The 19,557-nt window shown below is 42.5% G+C and overlaps 1 protein-coding gene across 2 annotated transcripts in view; it reads right to left on the bottom strand.

Moving 5' to 3' along the window:
* Nucleotides 1-284: 284 nt before the first annotated feature.
* Cbl (E3 ubiquitin-protein ligase CBL) overlaps nt 285-19,557 on the bottom strand; it is a 40,291-nt gene continuing 21,018 nt past the window's right edge. The window contains exons 7-12 of one of the 2 annotated variants that reach the window (XM_077626858.1): nt 11,461-11,535; nt 10,325-10,467; nt 9,069-9,166; nt 8,206-8,544; nt 6,197-6,314; nt 285-4,447 (exon numbers count right to left, since the gene is read on the bottom strand). In XM_077626858.1, coding sequence (XP_077482984.1) covers nt 4,237-4,447; nt 6,197-6,314; nt 8,206-8,544; nt 9,069-9,166; nt 10,325-10,467; nt 11,461-11,535 — 984 coding nt within the window. In that variant the 3' untranslated portion in view covers nt 285-4,236. The remainder of the gene's footprint in view (nt 4,448-6,196; nt 6,315-8,205; nt 8,545-9,068; nt 9,167-10,324; nt 10,468-11,460; nt 11,536-19,557) is intronic. The other variant, XM_077626859.1, reaches the window with a different exon arrangement.

Genomic DNA, 19,557 nt, shown 5'->3' with positions numbered 1-19,557 from the left:
CAAAAGGAACCAGTGATCACAGTTTGGAAGTGCAGTGTAACTGGACTCCGAGAACTGCACTTAAAATCAGCCACGACGTCATTGCCGTTTGGTCGCAATAACAGCCGGTGGCAGCAATACCTGTACTTCACTCTATTGTCTTTTCTTGCTGTTTTGAGTCAAAGTAGTTCATCCTTAGAGTGCAGTAATTTATCAATAGAGACCCACTTCAATGTTTTCTTAGTGCCCCTTTAAGACAGCCTCACCAATGCAGGCATGGATGAAGGCATGGATGCAATAACTGCTATGTGAAAAGAGTTGGCACAGAATTTTATTTTGATTTTTATGAGAGCATGTTGAGTTTTCCAGCACTATAGCAAATTTGACAATGCTTGGTCGAGCTGGGTTTGCATTAAAAGAGAAGAAGCGACCTAAAACAAAGATCAGTTCCTTTTTGCAAAAGAACAACTCTGAATCATTTTTGGTGCTGTTGCCAAAACACCCGCCACAAACATGTACACACAACCAGACTGTAATCAATGCTTTTTTCCAAACTTCGGAAGCACATATCATATAGTCTCCTTCATTGCAGACACTTTGCACCTTACAGCCATGGGCATCTCAGTGCACATAACCCTCAGGCAAGCCCTGTGATAAGCAAGCACACGTGCACTGGCCCACTCTTCCATGCACAGCACAGGTTAAAGCTGTGGCATAGTATCTGCATGCCAATAAGCACATACCCTATCACAGCCTGATAAGGCTGATAAGGCTATGCTGCCTTGTCAGCATACAAGCTGTGTGACACAGCTCTTACCTCAGAACAACTAAGGTATAGACACCAAAGTTTTTATAGTCTTCCTGCCTAGCTCCATATGCAATAAGTTGTCAAAATCATAAACGAGTAGAGACGTCATATTTTTGGGTGCATTTTCTTTCTTTGGAGTGATACACTGGACAATAGTATACATGAGTCATGACATAGAATGCACCTACGGCAGCTGAATGATTTATAACTGAATTTTTTTCTCGTGCCGTTTTGATTTTGCTGCACTGGTCTCACACAGCACAGGCGGCACCGGCCGCCGATCATGACTACACCAGAAAGCATCCCGGTTTGGCTCCTGCCTCTCGCAAGCCTTCTGGCTGCCTAAAGGCAGCACATCGTTACCTGGCACTACTGCCAATAAATCAGCCATTGCTTCCTTCATACTGGCCTCGTGTTGGTTGACGCAACAGTGTTAAAAGATGAACAGCAGCTGTAACGTACAAGACTTGTTCAGGTCATGTGAGGCATGCAAAAAACTGTGATATCACCACTACTTATCAATTTTCTGCCATTCCAACTGTTGAGCAGGCTTGCGTAATAGTTGATGTGAATTAAAACGAAGAAAGCAGCAACTATACTGGAGTTTTGTATGCCGCATGCGACCTGGATGCGTCTTGTAGGTCACAACCGTCATTTGGCTGCTGAAACCGAAACAGCATAAAAGAAAAAAGTTCAATTATAAATTATTTACCACTTGTTGGTGCAATCCATGTGGCTCTGTGTTTTATAATGTGCTGTGCATCATTCTAAAGAGAGAAAACACAACTAAAATTTGATGTCTCTACTCCTTTAACACTAAATCTGTCAATGCACAACAAATAATTTATACTGCCTTTTTTATACAACATGAGCTCGGTTTCTATAATTGTTGAACCCAGTGATGGTACAAGACAAGAGCAGAAATGCCAGTTTTCTGAGACTTTGTAATTTACACCAGGCTTGTGATGTTGCATTGGGTGCCTGTCTCAGGGAAATGAAAAATTGAAAGCTGATCAATAAAAGAGCGCTTGAAAATCATTGTTTGCAGAATTTTACATTACAAACAGCAGTGACATTTTTAGCATTATAAGCATGGGAAAAAAAAAAAGCAAAAGCTAAAATTTTGATGTCAGTATTCCTCTAACAAACAATAAGAAGGAAGTGATCAATATCATAAGCCTCTGACTACACACTTCATATCTGAGAAGGACTTCATGGCAAAGGAGAGGAAGCTTGTTAAACAACAAAGACAAAGCTAACAGATCATAAATATGGTCTCATGATGAGCTATCTATGCTGTAGAAAGCCATAGTTAAATTTCACTGCCGGTAAGAACCCAAGCACTGCAGAAGACAGAGCCAAAGCTGGTGTCATCACGTTTTGGTGTTCAAATCAGACGGTCTTTCTCTCTTTTTTTTTTTTTGGCAGGCACCTTGCTTTCAAGAGAGCCAGCTTTACATTACACATTACACAAATGTCATACTTTTCAGGATCTTGTAGGCTGCACATACAGACACATGCACACACATGTACAATGTGTTACGAGACAAAGAGTTAGATTTCACACTGAATAGAAGATGAAGGACAAAATCTCAAATGCCACTCGAGAAGTGTATCAGAGTGACATGATGTGCATGATGTCAACGGATGATCTTATGGGCATGAAAATTGTACTTATACCTCAATCATCATTCCTTTTTTTTTTTGGAGAGTGCAGTTGCTGTCAAAGCTAACTGCCACGTGTTTCCTGTACAACATGTCATGTGGTTATATGTTCTAGAGGGATACAGGCTCCATGAATGAGCCCATTGCAGTAACAGATACAACAGAGCCTTTGATGCTTGACATAAAGGCTTTACCTATGCGTTCTCTTCTCTAAAACTCGTCTATTATTACCAACACGTACACAAAAGCAAGTATGCCTACATGTTTTTCCCCTTTCCAAATCAGACACAAATGTGAAACAGTGATAGAGACTGAATAAAAAAATTTAGCATTGATCATTTTCTTTCCCAGTTATGCTAGTTCATATAGTGGTTATCCAGATCAATTATATTTACCCAAAGCGACAAGTTAGCATACTAAAATTAGACAGATTTTGATAGCGAATGGGTACTCGCACAAGGCAATAAGAGAACAATTTTCACCAATTGCAGATTAACCAAAGCAAAAACAAGGAGCACATAAAATAAATTTCACATGTATAATAGTTAATGCTCCCCTTAAAACATAATATAAATTTTTGTTGTGTATTGACATGTGCACGAAACAGTTTGAACTCGAGTGGTTATGTCATGTGACAAATGTGCACATCCAATACAAAGGAACGTAAGTATAAAATCACCAGTGTGACTGCAGAATGAGAAAAGAAACAACAAAAAGTTACAAGAAAAGAGAGAAGCTTAAACACAAAGAAGACAGCATCACTGCACAATGGGCACATGCCAATGCAATCATATCGTGCGCACACTTGGAATAAGTTATATGCATGGCTCAAATCACAGTATCCATAAAGACATGTATGCACACAGTGCCTGAAGTACGATGCAAGGTGCCCATGGTACAAGTCAGGCATTTGTTACGGCTACGCACTGTGTGTTGATCGTACCTCGAGCAGAGCGTCTAGTAGCGATACACTGCTAATGCTTGAATTAAAACCATTCAATATGAATGTGATATGATAACAGTTATGTATAAATGCTGTACATGCACATAAAACCAAGATGAGCCTCGTGGCCTTCACTATGTAAAATGATCACAAAAAGAATATGCAAAGAAAAAGCTCTGCTTCTGTACTTTGCATTGTCTAAAATTGACTAGCATGCAAACTTCACGCTCAGAGCTTTGAACCTTGAAAAATCATCGGGTTCGCTCCGCAGTGCATAACGCAGCAGTCCTGTTAAAACGAAGTTAATACTACATTTAGAAGAACGAGGTGCGCAGGTCGAGTACTGAACTTGCATAACTGCGCCTTGCCCTTCTAGAGAAATAGAGAGAGAGAGAAAAAAAAAAGAACAGAGCTATGAGCAGCTGCCGTATACACCATTTTCAGCTTCCAAGCTCTCTGTGGCTGAGAAATTGCAGAGCCCACTCCGGCAGCTGAAATGAACACACATTTGCACTAATATATACCCGCAGTGACTGGACGTTTGGTTCAAGGTTCTGAAAAAATAGAAGTATATCTCAGGATCTCGGGAAAAAGAAGAAAAAAGAAAACGACCCCTTTCGCATCCACCTGTATTTCGCGCTGCACATCCCAGCACACCTTTGGCTTGGCTTGCGCGCTGGTTAACAACACAACCACACCGACAATAACCGCTCTGTTATCCATCAATGTGCACAAAATCAAACACATCAGTCTTTGCGCCTTTAAGTCAAACGAGCAATGAAGATGCCAGTGTGCCCCTGTATTTGAGGTCTGATGCTAGAGTAACGACTTGTTTAGAAGTTCACTTGTTCTTGCCAGCAAACTCGTGCAGAATGTCCCGGGCCATTTGCAAGTCGTTTCGTGCAATGCCTAGAGCACGAATTACGGCGTCCTGTGCGTAGCCTTCTGAGGTGAGCTCCGATATGTAGTCCATGTGCAAGTTCTCGTAGCTCACACGGTCGTTTTCCTTATTCTCTAGTGCGCTTGTACCAAGCGGCCTCAAAGCTCGTAGCCTACAGGGAAAAAAAAAAACACTAAGTATGCATGCAGCTTAGATGTCTGAACCAAAATGAAGTGATTAGAAACACTTGACAATGATTACCAACTAATTTCATTTGAGAAACCAAGCATGTGTGCCTGGAAAATCCGAACTTCTGCTTCTTCCCACACCTCCTACCAATGCTCAGTAAATTCTGTCATCTCCGCTCATATCAATCACCAGCCTATCCTTTGGCAGAAATCAAACTGCACAGCAGTTTGACTGCACTGGCAGTCAGCAATGCCATCAGGACCTGCTGCTCTGTCCCATATCTCGTCCGTAGGGTTGTAAAACCGCAAGCTGGATGGAGTGCAAGAGAAACATGCCACCCAATAGTGCACACATTAGCCATAAACAAAATTCTTTATTATATCCCCTGCTTATACTCTCCTCACACCAACAGACCAGATTCTCCTCGGCAACAACTCCAAACTCTCTGTACACACTTCTAATCAACGCCTCTATGATAAAGGACTTTTATTTCCTGTCAACTCCCTCATACATCTTCACCGGAACCGCAAGGTCGCTTGATTATCTGGCACCCTAAGGTAGGGTACTAAAAGAGGCTGGCATCTAGCCCATAGACTTTGTTCTCCACACCCTCGCTTCCCCCGCTCCTATCTTGCATCGGAATAGCTCTGATTCACCAGCGCGTGGCCCTTGGAATCAATTAAGGAAGGTGACAGGCACATGTGCTTCATCACAACCCCCATTTGCCATGCACACCGATGTTTCCCGCACCCCCTCAACTGGCACTGTCTTGTATGTCACTAATTCTCCCAGCTCCCCCACCCCCTCCAGCATGCACACTTGGAGCCCATACAGGAATCTCCCTAACGTCAGCACCAGATTACTCCCATCGCACACGCTACACAAACCTTTAAACAACTACCACACACGAATAATTACTCTCTCTACACAGATTCCCAGGGAACTCTATGCTCCATACAGAACCCCACCGTCATTCACAACTTAACGGGAGACCTCGTAGACACTCTTCTCATGCTACGAACTGCTTCTGTCATTCTTAGGTGGCTCCCTGGTCATGCAGAGATTGCTGGAAATGAGTTCGCTCATCAGCTTACCCATGAACTTCACAACTCTCGGTCAGCCCCCTGCTAAACGTCAAGGCATGGTTCTCTAAATGCACCATCACTGAAAGCTATTCACAGCTCTGGCACGACATGACTCAGTTACCCCCACCCTATCCCCATCTTACCGCCCCACCGTCACAAGTACTCCGAAGAATTCAAACCAACACCCTCTACAGCCCTGATAAACTGCACCTCTATGGATCCCACATCGAGCCCTGCTGCTCCAACTGCTCCTCCCTGAATGCCAGTGTTGAGCACTGGCTCTGACACTGCCCCATCGCCACCAGGTCACACCACTTCCCCCAACCCCTCCTCCATTCTGTTGTGCCTGGCTGCCATTGCACCAATAGGATGACCAACTCGCTTTGGTGCACAAAGCTATGGACTTCCTGAGTGCTTAGTATGCTTCCAAAGCAAATTGGCTCCTCTCTCTCTCTCTTGGTTTCTCAAATAAAATCAGTTGGAAGCAAGCACCTGTATGCTTTAACTTCAGAGTTTCGTTTTTTGTGCTGCTTTCCTTGAAACTAGATATAAGCTTGTTTTGTGACCACCAATACTTGCTAGCACATAAAAACAAAATGTTTAAACACCATGGCAGTACTGCTACAATGGCTTTGAAAGCAGCCTACCTCTTCTCAATTTTTTGGCTAGTCCCCACAGATCCATTTGCTGATCCAGGTAGAGGTGAACACAGTGGAGAGTCCAAGGGGGATGGCTCTGTTTGTCGAGGAATGGGAATAGCAGCTGCTAAAAAAGGAAAAAAAGAAAAAGAGAACAGTGTACAGCGTAAGAGGATGCATGGCACACTTATTCTAGATACAGCAAGAAAATGTGTGACGGGTACAGTACTATCTCCTTCAGGCACCGTGTCCACATTAGTGAATGTGACATGAACACCCTTTAAAGCTTCATATTCAAGGCCCACAGATATGAATGCAACAAAAACATGCTGAAATACGCAAAAGCTTGCGCAGAACTGCCTCAAGACATGAATGCAAAATATCGTCAGAAAATAGATTTTAAGAGGGACATCAGGTTTCACAGTAACTCCGGTACAGCGCCGCTAAGCGTGTTTTCATTTGCTTGTTCTGCAAGCACAAGAATTTTAAAAGACCTAAAATGTGCTGATTTGTTTACACACTGACTTTTTGCGACAGGAATAAGACAAAAGACATATAAATAAGACCCACATAGTTGTAATAATTCACGGTGTGGACAAATGAGGACCTAACAGACATTGCATAATTAATCACCTGGAAGGATGGGAGTTTTTTCTGTCATCTTGGAATGCATGCCTTACACAAATATGAAAATTTTAAAATTACCTCCAAATTAGATAATAACACCTGAAGGAGATATGTTCCTAGAACAGAAAAATTTATGCTGAAATCAAAAGAGAACTGCCTTTTGTCTACATAGAATGTAGCTCCGAAGAAGTGCATTTGTGCTTCGCATTACTGCCCTTGTCTGCTGTCTGAGCATGCAGGAGTATAAACTGATAAAAAGTAAAGAAAAAGCAACTAATTTATGATTCAAAATATCAGTGGAATGAGTTGGGAAAAGGAAATTTTTGGCCTTTCTAGACCTTAACTTACAATCTGTGAAGGCCAGAGACAAAAAATGCATACAACTCATTGAAAACGGGCACTGGCAACCTAAATAACTGTCATGGCAAGCTGCTGCATTCTACACTGACAAAAACATTTTTGAGACAATGCGTACGAATGATAAAATTTTAAGGCCCTCTGATAACAAAATAAACTTACAGTAGCACGAGCATATCCATTAGGCAGTTTTGGCAGCTAGAAAATGCGGCCTATTTGCCACATTGCCGCATTCACCTATTTGCAGGTTGCTTCCTTTTGCACACAATAACGGGAAGGGCTACTTCCAAACTTATATCTTTTTCATCCAATTCTGCTAGCGTTTCTTAAAGGGACATCTGAAGAGAAAGAGTAAGGGAATCAAGACATTATGCTAGACTGGTAGAGTACCCTTCGCAGACTTAACAGTCTTTTCGTCACAAGAAGACTCTGTTGCTAAGAAATAGCAAACTAGAACCCTATACTTTCGCCCTTTTATGCCTTCACACAATGCGAACATTCTGAATTCAGTTTTAGGAAGTAAAATGACACTGGTTCTTAGCGTGTTCTTAGCGTATCAGGGAGAACAAGCGGGAACAAAATCATCTGATCTGTCAGTATGATGGTATATATTAAGAGATGGTACCACTATTCTGTGCACTATGCTCAGTGACAATGCTTAGTGTGGAGCATTGTCTTCTCAGTATGGCAGGATAACTTTCTGGCAAGAGCAGAGATGGTCCTGACAGCTTGTACCTGGCACAACCCCAGTAAGCAGCATACAAAGTGGCTTAAGCTTCGCATCCTCTCATCTCAGCAGCATTCACTGCGCTACCGTATTAACTTGCGTAACTAACACAATCACATAATAAGTGCACCGCCAGCATTAATTATTCTAAATTTGAGTAATTTTAATCAACCAGAGTCAACCTCATAATTAACGCACTTGCCAAAAACTAGCACCACTTTTTGTTTAAGAAAAAATGATTCATTTAGCAAGTAAATACAGTACTTGGTCGAAGAGGCTTTCAATAGTTCTGCGGTTAGCTACTAACCATGCCCAGCACTGAGCTCTGTGTTGGCATAGCTGGGTTCTTCGAACAGATCGGCCAGTTCAGCATAGTGGACACTGGGTGCTGGCAGTGGGGAAGGTGCTCGCTGCAGGGCCATGCTGCTGCCACAGCCGCCGCCAGGCCACGTGCCATTGGTGTTGGGTGGCGATGGTGCCAATGTGACGATGGTTGGGGGAAATGAGGAAGAAGGCCTGGGCCCCAGACAGCAGCCAGAGCTGGAGCTGGAAGCCGAGCCGGGGTTGGAGCTTGAGCCAGAGCACGAGCTCCTGGCAAACAGGCCCCCAGCGTCGTGCTGCACCTCCGAGTAGGTCACACTTGTCCCTGGACACAACGCAACAAAGTGTGAGCTGTGCTGCTGCTGCTGATGCAAATGTTTCTGATATTTGCAAGCTGCATTTTGCTTTCACCAGAAAGAAAAAGGAGAAGGACACAGTGCCTAGTATAAGTATGTCAATGTTATGGCAATGAATAGCCTGTGTGAGAGATCACTCATGTCAGCCTAGCTTATGAATCTTATGGAAGGTATATTTAGTGCTTTAAAAGATAAGAACAGAACACCTGGCAAGATTCCACTATATAAAGAAAGATGAGATAAGATGTGGATGATAAAAAAAAGAGGGGAGGGGAAACAAATTCAAAAAAGTTTAACATGTCAGCTGTTTTTTTTCTTAGGCCCTGTTTCACGAATGAGCCTTTGTATTAACCAGTACTGCTTATCTGTGTGCCCTCAACTAGGCAAATAATGCACTATCCCAACAAATGCTGATCCCAGTGCAATGCTTGGCTTCAAAAAGTCAGTCTGGCAATTTTTGTTACTATACTGGCGATCTTGAATCCTTACTTACCAGAATTCTCAGGTGAACTTTGAGGTGTACTGGATGTTCGAGAAAGTGCCCCGCCGTTTATGTACTCGTCCGTCCCAGGCCTGAACAAGGTTTGGTGCCTGCAGATGCAAGTCAGTCAAGTGCCTGTTGTGAGCAGTTGTTCAAACTGAATTTCAAACTGAATTTGGGCGAAAATTCACTCTCAAAGCGTGAATAAAATTTGCCTACACATTCTACGCACGAAACCCAAAACTGGCATGATCTAAAGTTCTAAACCTTTTGTCTGTTGGTCAAAACTGATTCTTGCATTGTGTACTCTTTTGAACTTTCACCTCACGTCTCATGTTGATCACTCTTGCAAGGTGCAATCATATAGGGTTATGACAAACATTTTTCACCTTTCTTGCTTTGAGCAGACCACTAGTGAATGAAATTCACTACCACGGGATGTGGCAAGCCTGAATACCATGGATTTATTTTATAAAGCTTTGCATCTCCTGCAGTAATGCTGTGTAGGCGCTGCGAGCTTTTTCCATATATAAATAATAAAGAATCACGGTGGCATTGAAAAGTTGACAGTGCAGTCAAACTACCACACAGCGAACATTTTATAGCCGGCTTTTCTTTCTCCTCAACTTTACATTCATTTAAACAGGTGACATGTACTGAGTACTTCTGACATAGCTTCTGCCATCAATTGGCAATAAACAAAATCTTCGTGCATGAGCTTGTGCAAAATGCCTCAAGGCCATAATGCCCATTGTCAAAATCAAATGAGCAAAATTTTGCAGGAACGCATCTGGCTTCCTAGTTTCTGCCATCTGCACTGAATACATAATTGGTCTCCTCACTTTTCAGCGTATCTGACAGGACCATCAAGGATTCGCAGTGTACTGTGTGGGACCTTACCCATTCAAGCAACATAACATCTTGGCTTTTAGACCAGGCATGCTAACTAGTGCAGAAAAATAAGAGGCATGAAAGAAACATGTAAACATACGAAGCACTATTTCCAATTGACTTTTATTCATAACTCCCTCACAATTTCCATACAATGCCAACAAGCCTGACAGACCCCTGTCACAATAAAGCATATCATACATATAAAAGACTCGCATCCAAAGGCTATAAGCAGGGTGTTGCTCAATTCTTAGTTTTACTAAAAAGAATTCGGCTGATTCAAACATGTTCAAATTGTACCGTGCCATCAATCAAAGGATGGAGACTTTTATGATCACATAGCAGTGTTAAGAGAATTATGACTTTGTTAATGTTACCTAGGTGATGTGCCAGGTGACTGCCCAGGAGTATTAGTGGGTGACGCCCTGCGTGGTGGCACTGGAGGTGGTGCTGTGGTCGCTATACGACGAGTCACCATGGGAGATGAATGTGGTGACACCAGAGGTGAACGACTGCAGGACTGAAAAGCAGAAGCAAAATGCAAAAATGCAGACTAGTTCAAATGTGAACGGGTGAGACATATGGGCTAAAAGCTATTTCGAAACTTCATGAACCTAGAAAATGCGCAATGTGTACCAATATTGAACAGTGGCATGCCACTGTAGAAATTTCACCGTTAATGTGCAGCAATCTGCGGCAAATCTACTTGAATTAAAATGTAAATCTAACCACTTTTAACTAGGTGCCGAGGTACTGGCCTCGCCATGGCACCCAGTTCAGAAATTAATATATATTTTAACCAAGGACTCTTACATAAGGAAGCATCCTATTTAACTTCAGCACACTTAGGCACAGATGGTTTTCAGATGCATAAAAGATGAGCAGTATAGGCTATTTGCGCTGTACATGCTACATATCACCATGGTTTAAATTTGTCTAGACATCTAAAAACAACAATCTACGCATTTATAACACCTATGTCAAGTCCTAAACCATAGTCACAAAATCTCTTGCTCGCCCAACCAGTAACTGCATTATGGCTCTGTTTGAAGTGCTATTTTAAGCTGTACCACAGCTGTTGAAAATCATGTCCAGGAAAAAAAAAACACGACCGGCTCAACATCAGAAATTTGACACTCTGCTTGAACCTCATACTATCTATTTTTAGATGGAACCCAACTGCACAGGCTTCAATCGTAACTAACTTTTGTCAGCTCGATGTGTAGTGAGATCAAGCGAAGATTTGGTGCGGGAGCAAGAAGTATTTTTCCGGACAGATTGAAAATTGTATTTATTAAAAAATTGTACCTTTGGGTCAACAAACCTGTGGTTATATGTCTTGTAGGATTGCGCTACATTGCAGCAGTACAAGAGTATTCTGCAATAACGTGAGTATGTGCTACATCTCTACATCCGCACAATTGTGCTGTTATAAGGAACAGCTTCTGAAAGCTGCCTGTTCCCCAACAAACACAGTTTTTGCCATCAAGCCAAGCCAAGCACAAACACTCACCCTGCTCCCATCTGCTGTTTCACTTCGTGGCGACAGGGCCAGGGCTTGTAAAGAGGACGTCCAAGTGTTGGGGTCCTAAAACCAGAACCATTACAATTCGATGCATGCAATATTCTTTTACTAATAAAAATGTAGCCCATAAGGGCAGTATCCTTGTTACTAAAAATTCAACTACTGCTTCTTTCACCACACTGCTTCATCACTCGTTCTCAAACGTTTTCAACTGTGCAAAGTGCATTAAGTACCTGAAAGGCTAGGTGATAGTACAGCAGACTGACATAACAGTAGACTAAACCACTTTTCTGCAGTTCTAGTTGGGCCAGCTGCTCCTGTTGCTTGGAGTACAAGATTTAGAAGCCCCGGTAGTTTTATCAGCAGAAATCAAATCAGTTTTGTCAAAAAAGGTTATTCAGCTTTTATCAACAGGACACCATGTGAAGGTGGGAGGTTGCTGCAACTGAAAAAGTGGTCCCTTGGTTCCCATGACTGCCCTGTGCAAAACACTAAAGACGACTCACTAAGCCAATGCCGGACCATTAGTAAGTCACTGTGCCGTACCATGCTTACATGTATGCCTTATTGAGAGTTACAGCTAGATATTTACGTAAAGACATTAGCATGCCACCAAAACATTATGAAAGTAAAAGCGCTCAAAATCATACAATCTAAGCAACGTACAGCACACACCAGGAGATTAGCTTTTAGCAGTTCTCCAATTATTTCAAGCACCATTTCTCTGTTATGGATGTGTTAGAGACTCTTTCAGCAATAGTGGAGGTGACCGAGGAGCCCGAGTGTGAACAAGTTAGGAGCTTTGCGACGACAAAGGATAGGTTGTGCGGCTAAATCTGAACATGAAAACATTTGTTTTCTGGACATACACACAATTTACCATGCAATTCCACAAGTTGATACATACATTGAGGTTCCACAGTGCTACACTAGAATGGCAAATAATGGCCCTTAAAATAACACCACCAATACCATGTCAGCTCAACTGCAAGACAGCCTCTCCCTTGGGTCTCTGCTGATCACGGTCCTGTGTCAGCCATGATCACTAAATCCCAGCAGACTGCCTAATCTTGTATTCCCACCCATCACTTCGCTGCCATCTGCTACGTTTCCCTTACCTTGGTGGGGCCTCTTGAAACAATCATGCCCCGGAACAGACGAGGCATGTAGGGCCAAATTTGAATGAACACATCCAGCCAAGAAATGTAGACCTTTAAGGATCCCGGATATGTCCTCACAGGACTCAGATATGAGAACCATTGGTCCAGAAATAAATAACAGTGCTGAGGATCTAAAAAAGAACAGGATCAAGATCCCTACATTGTGCTTGTTCCCTACATACCTAGCTGTATAGCAATGTTACCCAAATATGAGTCCACATAACTTGAAAACGTACAGAAATACGCTCAGTATTATTTCAAGTGAGGGGCTAAACTATTACGGACAGTTTGTTATAACGAGTTTTACCAGTATATTTGGTGAACTACTAACTTTGTTGTTGACAAAAAAGATTTATGGAAATCTGCTGACACACTGGATTCGCATGCTCACTTCACGTTACAGTTGCTGACATGAGGCTGAGGCAAGTGCTTGTGCAGCAGCGTAATCTGCATCGACTTCTATTGCGCTTTGTTGGCTGCACTGACAATAAGACCAAAAAATGATCTGAAATAAATTTGTTGAAGCAAATCAACACTAAGTAGCATGGACTAACATTTTCCCTCCACCATATGGGTTGACTTTTAGTCAACCCATTTGGTGGAGGGGAAAAATATCAGTCTGGGATACCTAGTGCTCATTTATTTCAACAAATTTTAGAGCGCGGTTTCTTTGCTAAAGCTAAGATGACATGGTCTCTCTTGCTCGCACACAAGCACTGCATGCATGCACACATTCGTAGCCACAATTTGGAGCATGATTCGAAGATCACATTGCTCTAAGAAAATGTGCCTTCAATAGTTCACACAATGTGTTGGAGCTACAGCATTTTAATCATCATATGGGGTACTCATGTGATGTCACCAGTGTTGCTTAAGTGCAACACTGTTGCGCACTGGGGCGCACGGTTGGTGCTGTTGCCATGACAGCTGTTGGACAGTTAGTATGGCAACACACGTCAGCAGTGCCCAGGCCCACTTGCATTTCAGTGCGCATTCTGGCACTCATTCAGTCACACTTCAAGGCCCGGTTTGTTGCTCTCAAATCTTCTACTTCTTCATCCGAGAATGGCTAGTGCAGCCAATGGCAGCAAAGAACACAATGCTTGTTAAGACTATGTGCACAGGCATGGTATTTCTTCCGCAACGAGCAGGGCCTGCACACAACTAGGATGAATGGTGCAGGTGAATACCCCCTTCAATAAAAATCTTGTCGTGGTAAACAATCTTACCACAAATGTAATTTATTATCAGTTATACGTAGTTGTTTGATAACTATTCCCACCTCAGGGGACTACCTTCCAGATGTCAATATCATTCCGATTTTGCATATTTTGTATAAAAATGTGAATTTTGCACAGGAGTCTCAGTCAAACTGGCGTTCACTGAAACTCCTATTCGTTATAGGAATTGTATTCAGCTGCTGTAGCATGGGCATAATATCATAAAAAATCTATTTGTCGTGCGATGTGTAGCAGGCTTGGTGCAACGATGCAGTTTGGTGTAACTGGAGCAGCAATCCAAACACTTCAAAGCAACGAATTTCAAAATACAGAAAACATGAGCAAGACTGCATGCACACTTCATGCTTTAACTGAAAGGAAAATAAAAGGGTAGACACCTCACGTGTGCACGTTTCCTAATAAAATTGTGTGGATATAACGGTAGATACAGATTAATAAGCGAATGGTCCCCAATAAAGATTTGTTCGACTACGCCAGTTACTCTCGCACACCCACAGCCAATGATTAAAATTAGAATGACTTTTTTGAAAATCTGGCACACAATTTTTGGTGTTCATTGTGAACACTTGAATTCTTTGCTTTTTTTTTCGCATGAAGGATTATCATTGTTTTGTCAAAGTTTCTCAATTTTCCATGTTACGATGAAATGAATCGTATTTCCCCAATTCTTTATTCAGTAGACTTGCACATGCTCCATTTACTTGAGATTGCGAGACTTGTAGAAGTACTGCCGCATACATTGTCAGCTTGTGACGGTATCAACGAATTCACCACCCAGTGTAGATCAGCTTATTAGGCTGGGCTCTCCTTGTATGAGCTAACTTTTCCTAGTTAAGAGTGAATAGTACGAGAAAAAATTCTTTTGCCCTTTTATTTTCTAATCTAGAAATGCTGATAATTATTTGTAGAAGCAGAAGAGTTTGTTGGCCGAGTGGGTTCATACTGAATTGAACAATCTGCAGCACTACAAAAACACGGACGAAAGAAAAACACACGACAAGGATGTGAGCTGTATCTTTGTCAGTGTGCGTTTTTCTTTCGTCCATGTTTCTACTCAACCTGCTGCTTGTTCAGTTATTTGTGATTTACTTTCTCACACCTTATCCCCTTCAAGTATTCAAGAAATCTGACAATGAGAGAACTAACCCAGTGGCTTTCCCCCTTTGTTTTGGCCCCAAATAGAGAGCAAAACACAGAAAAAATTCCTATTGCACACAGGACAAGATATGCTCCGGGACACACATGTCCCATTGTCCCAGGACATGTGTTGAGCCTTAAAAATTTCTGCCATAAATATCCATTCACGTTCAATGTGTGCTGGTCTCTTACTTGTTTAGTGATATATACTAGTGAAAAAATGACAAACCAAGCAAGATTTCTGTCCTAAGTAGCATTTATGTAATTGAAGAAGAATGGCACGCCTCCCTTGGCAGCTTATTCCTCCTTTGGCGTGCTTTCGGTAGAACTGTTGTTAACTAAAGCGCGATATATGACCAATCTAGCGTGTAGCTATCGCAAACAGCAGTAGTCGCAGCGACAGGGACAACGCCACTCACCGTAACATATCATGAAAATCAGGGATATGTATTTCCTTCGTACCTTAAGGGGTTATATTTCAAAAACATCGTCCTGTTTTGTAACGAAAGTAAAAAACAAAGTGGTAGGCCATCTTAGTGTTAACCAGTTGTCAGGCGCTGACTATCATATAACAAATGTGACCTACCCATAAAAAGGGGGGCTGTCTTAACAATACGGGGTTAACTGGTGAGCCTCTATCAATGTACTTATTCTACACGTTAGGCAGTTTCTAACCAAATAAATGCCCCTGTTCGCACACCTCAAGCATAGCAGCGAGGCTGCTACTTTTACGTCCACAAAGGGAACAAAAGAAAAACACAGTTTCCATGGCATCATGCTCCCAAAGAAACTAGAATGTTTATTACACACTTTGGAAGGCAGTTACAGTGAACACAAGAACTGAGAATAGCTTTGGGAAATTATGTTATTTGGACTAAAACTTTCAGCATCAGATAAAAAACAAAAGAAACACCAGGCATTTATTTAAGTTTTCAACAAACCGCAACAGACTTTGCTGGCTGACTCTGACACTGAGTGCATGTTCCCTTTATCTCATCGCGTGTGACATTAACCGTAATAAGCTATCTTCACACATTGTTTCAAACTAAAAAACACAAGCGGCTCAAGCAGTCCATGCAATCATAAGTGTACAAGTTAAGAAAACATATACAGACATGCAAGCAAGCAACGCATTCGTCCTCTCTCACTGTATGTACAAGTGACATAAATTATTAGAATGACATGCATACATAACCCAGTGTTCATACCAGCATGCTGTTGCATTTGAGAACTCAGATTGGAAAAAGAAAGAAAGAAGGAACAATGACACTACTTGCAGCCAAATATCACTATGGCAGTTGTAGCAAGATAAATAAAGCACCAGTGCGGCAAGAATACATACAGGCAGTGCCCTTAGGAAAATACACACTGTATATCTCAGAACAGAAAGTGCCAAAAAATAAAAAAGCATAGAAAGCACACATGATAAGGTAGTTATCATCCAGGGTTTGTCCAACAGTACCATTTGAACTCAGACATAATGTGTAACAGCGACGAAAATGGGAAGGCTAATAATCCGCACACTCAACACTCCCTATAAACCTACCCTTCAAAGCAAATTTTTCGTTTTTCGTGCTATCATTTATACAGGAAACAAAAATAACTGCAAACTTTCTTTCCTTCTTTTTTTTTAATTTTTACTTTTAAAAGCTCCTGATAAACAGAGGTTTGCAGGCTTGCTCACCAGCAAAGCCAGGAAAAAAAAAAAGAGGCACGGAACACAGGTTTGTGCAAGCCAACGGAAAGAAATAAACGTGGTGCAAAACCTGAATGGCCTTTCATTAAAACTGCATCCTCCACTACTCTCTTAATGCGATAACTATAAGGGGATAAACTTGTAAAGTCATTTGTATGTCTTCGCGCAAATACATTTTGCGACTGCCTGGTATTGAAGAGCTGGCCAACCACAATAGTTGATGCAACATCAGAGCCAAGATACCAGACAATTACAAAACCATCCGTCATACAACAACGCACAAAGAGTTTTATGAATTTTGTCAGTTACTTTGCAGCAGCTTTTGCCTCTTTTGTGTCCAGATGTTACATACAAGAGACAGAAAAAAATGACAAGGATTCATGTTCCTACAAGCCCAATGAGCAAATGTGGCCTATATATAGGCCCTCAAGGTATAAGAAATATATGCATTCACTTTTCCACAGCTAACCATATATGCGCAATGTTCAGCAGTCATTTTAAAGTTTGGCTCTGAGTTAGCCACACATGGGTAAAAAAAAAATCGTTCTGCGTTCTCTTTCAAAAAAGTGATGAGGAAAGGTATCTTTTGTAGCCACTGCAGGCCAAATTGTAAGAAAACACTACAGTGTAGGATTGCAAAGTAGTCACACGTAAAAACAATAAGGACAATATTTTTCTAGCAAATCAGGAACCAATGACTCAATGAAAATGTAACTAGTTGATATTTACTATAATAAACAAAATTGGAAGAAAAAAAGAAGAAATGCTCAGAGAAATTATACTGACATCTTGGTAACCGGCACCTTCTGCAAGTACAGGGAAATTTAACTCTGGTAGCCCTCAGAAACACAGCAGTGGTTTTCTGGCTTGGGTCTTTCATTTCTTCCTTTAAATCTTTCCTTACAGCATTCAGGCCTCCACGAGAAATGTGAGACAGCTACTGTGTCATTTCCTTTCCTCAAAACCAATTTTCAGCTCACAGTCTGCTGGGCAGCCACACTTCTCTTCTTCCTCTACCTCTAGGCATTCAGCTAAACATCTCCACTACAATACATACAATTCCAGGCCATTACTAGCAAAACTACTTGCAAGACCGATACCTAGAGTAAAACCTTACTGATACGCAAAAAAAATATATATGGGGTACCTAAGCTATTCTTAAATGCAAAAGCATTACTTGTTGCTGAGTGTGTCAATGACTTGGAAGGTGAATGTCATTTTTTGCAGCAGCTCGCTTGGCAGGTTTTGCTGCGTTGCAATGGTCCCGTACTTAGTCGGCAGTGAACTGCCGCCTCCGGCCATGCTTTCCTATCTCGCCTTATGACATACAAGAGCAATTCAATGAAGACTCCACAGCCCTGCAAACTGACTCTCCGAAAGAAAGCATAAAGTTGGCGGCGGGAACTTTCCCCTTAGTGTAATCCCTACATGCGTTTACATGAATATAGACGATAGTGAATTGATCACATCACCTCTGGCCCAGTGCATGGGGCAGAGGGGGCCAGCCTTTTGCATCTTGAGCATGGTCTGCTTTGTTATCCCGCTGAGGAGGTATTGTATAGCCACTCCAAGGAGGAGGAGGGGCACCTCAAAGCCTATTTCATGGGCTGTGTTTCTGCCATGCCTGTCTGTACCGCCTTTCTGGTGATGGCAGGGTTTGAGCAAGTAATGCTCTCGCATTAGAAAAGATCTGGAAAAAATGTATTGCCTGAGAAAATGTATGATTCAAACTGCTTAATTTTGAAAATGTAACTCCTGAATGAGGAAAAAAAAATTGAAAATTGGTTTTTGGGGAACGGAAATGGGGCAGTACCTGTCTCACATCTCGGTCAACACCTAGACTGCTGTTGCTGCTGCTGTGTGCCAGCGGATCAAGGTTCGGCGAGAGGTCTGTCGAGAGATCTGCGGGCGACGGTGTGCGCGTTTCGCAAGAGGGGAGGCGTCATCGCGGAGACACTGTGGCACTGAGGGAGTTGCCTTCTCTGCTGAAGGTCTGCTTTGTCCTCACGGAGGAAGAGATGCCGTTGCGCTGGGGCGTGCGCGCCCAGGGACAGCGCATTGAGGCTATGCTCGCGTTCGAACCACGTTGGCCAAAGGGGTACCACCTTTAGCAGGCTGTGAGGTCGTTCGAAACTGGGGGCTCGGCCCGCGAGGGGCGCAGCGGGGTTTTTCGGAGCTTCTCCCAAGTGAACACCCCTAAAGAAAGCCGGGCACCAGGCCGGGGGCCGCTCGTAACCATTTTTAGCAGTGAGTGTCCGGCGGTGGGTTTCGAACTAACCACCTCCCGAAGCCGAGATGGGCGCCCAACCCGCTGGGCCACGACCGCTCAGAGTTTGTTGAAATTTTGACCGAAGTGGCCTGGGAAATGACGTTATCTGGGGACGTATTAACTAGGAGAAAAACAGTAACTCTATAGGACATATTTAATGCCTGCGATTTTGAGCGCATGAACCATGAAATCATAAGAACTGGGAACATATCAAAGAGATTTTACTGTACTTTCATCATTTAATAACCTAAAAGAAAGAAATTGGTGGTGGTTTAGCTTTGGTTAACTCTGGAGTGACGCGATAGCTACAGCTGGTGGAGTGGAACTTGGTCACGTGACCAACCACGTGATCAGCCACGCCGTCGGCAGCTGCTCCGCACCACGTGACAGCGTGGCGGCGCCGCCACCGCCACGCTGAAGGCTCGAAATGCTACCGTAATGTAGCTATCGGTACAAAACACAGAAAGAAGGCAATGGGCAGTCATCAAGAATAAAGGAATTTCTTACGGCTATGTTTGGCCAGGCTATGAAACTGCATTACAACTACCGTTTTCGTGACCTTTATTAGCTGCACTCCGTTTC

The sequence above is a fragment of the Amblyomma americanum genome, chromosome 6, assembly GCF_052857255.1.
Source record: "Amblyomma americanum isolate KBUSLIRL-KWMA chromosome 6, ASM5285725v1, whole genome shotgun sequence".
Taxonomy (NCBI): domain Eukaryota; kingdom Metazoa; phylum Arthropoda; class Arachnida; order Ixodida; family Ixodidae; genus Amblyomma; species Amblyomma americanum.
This window is presented reverse-complemented; position numbering and strand designations above follow the sequence as displayed.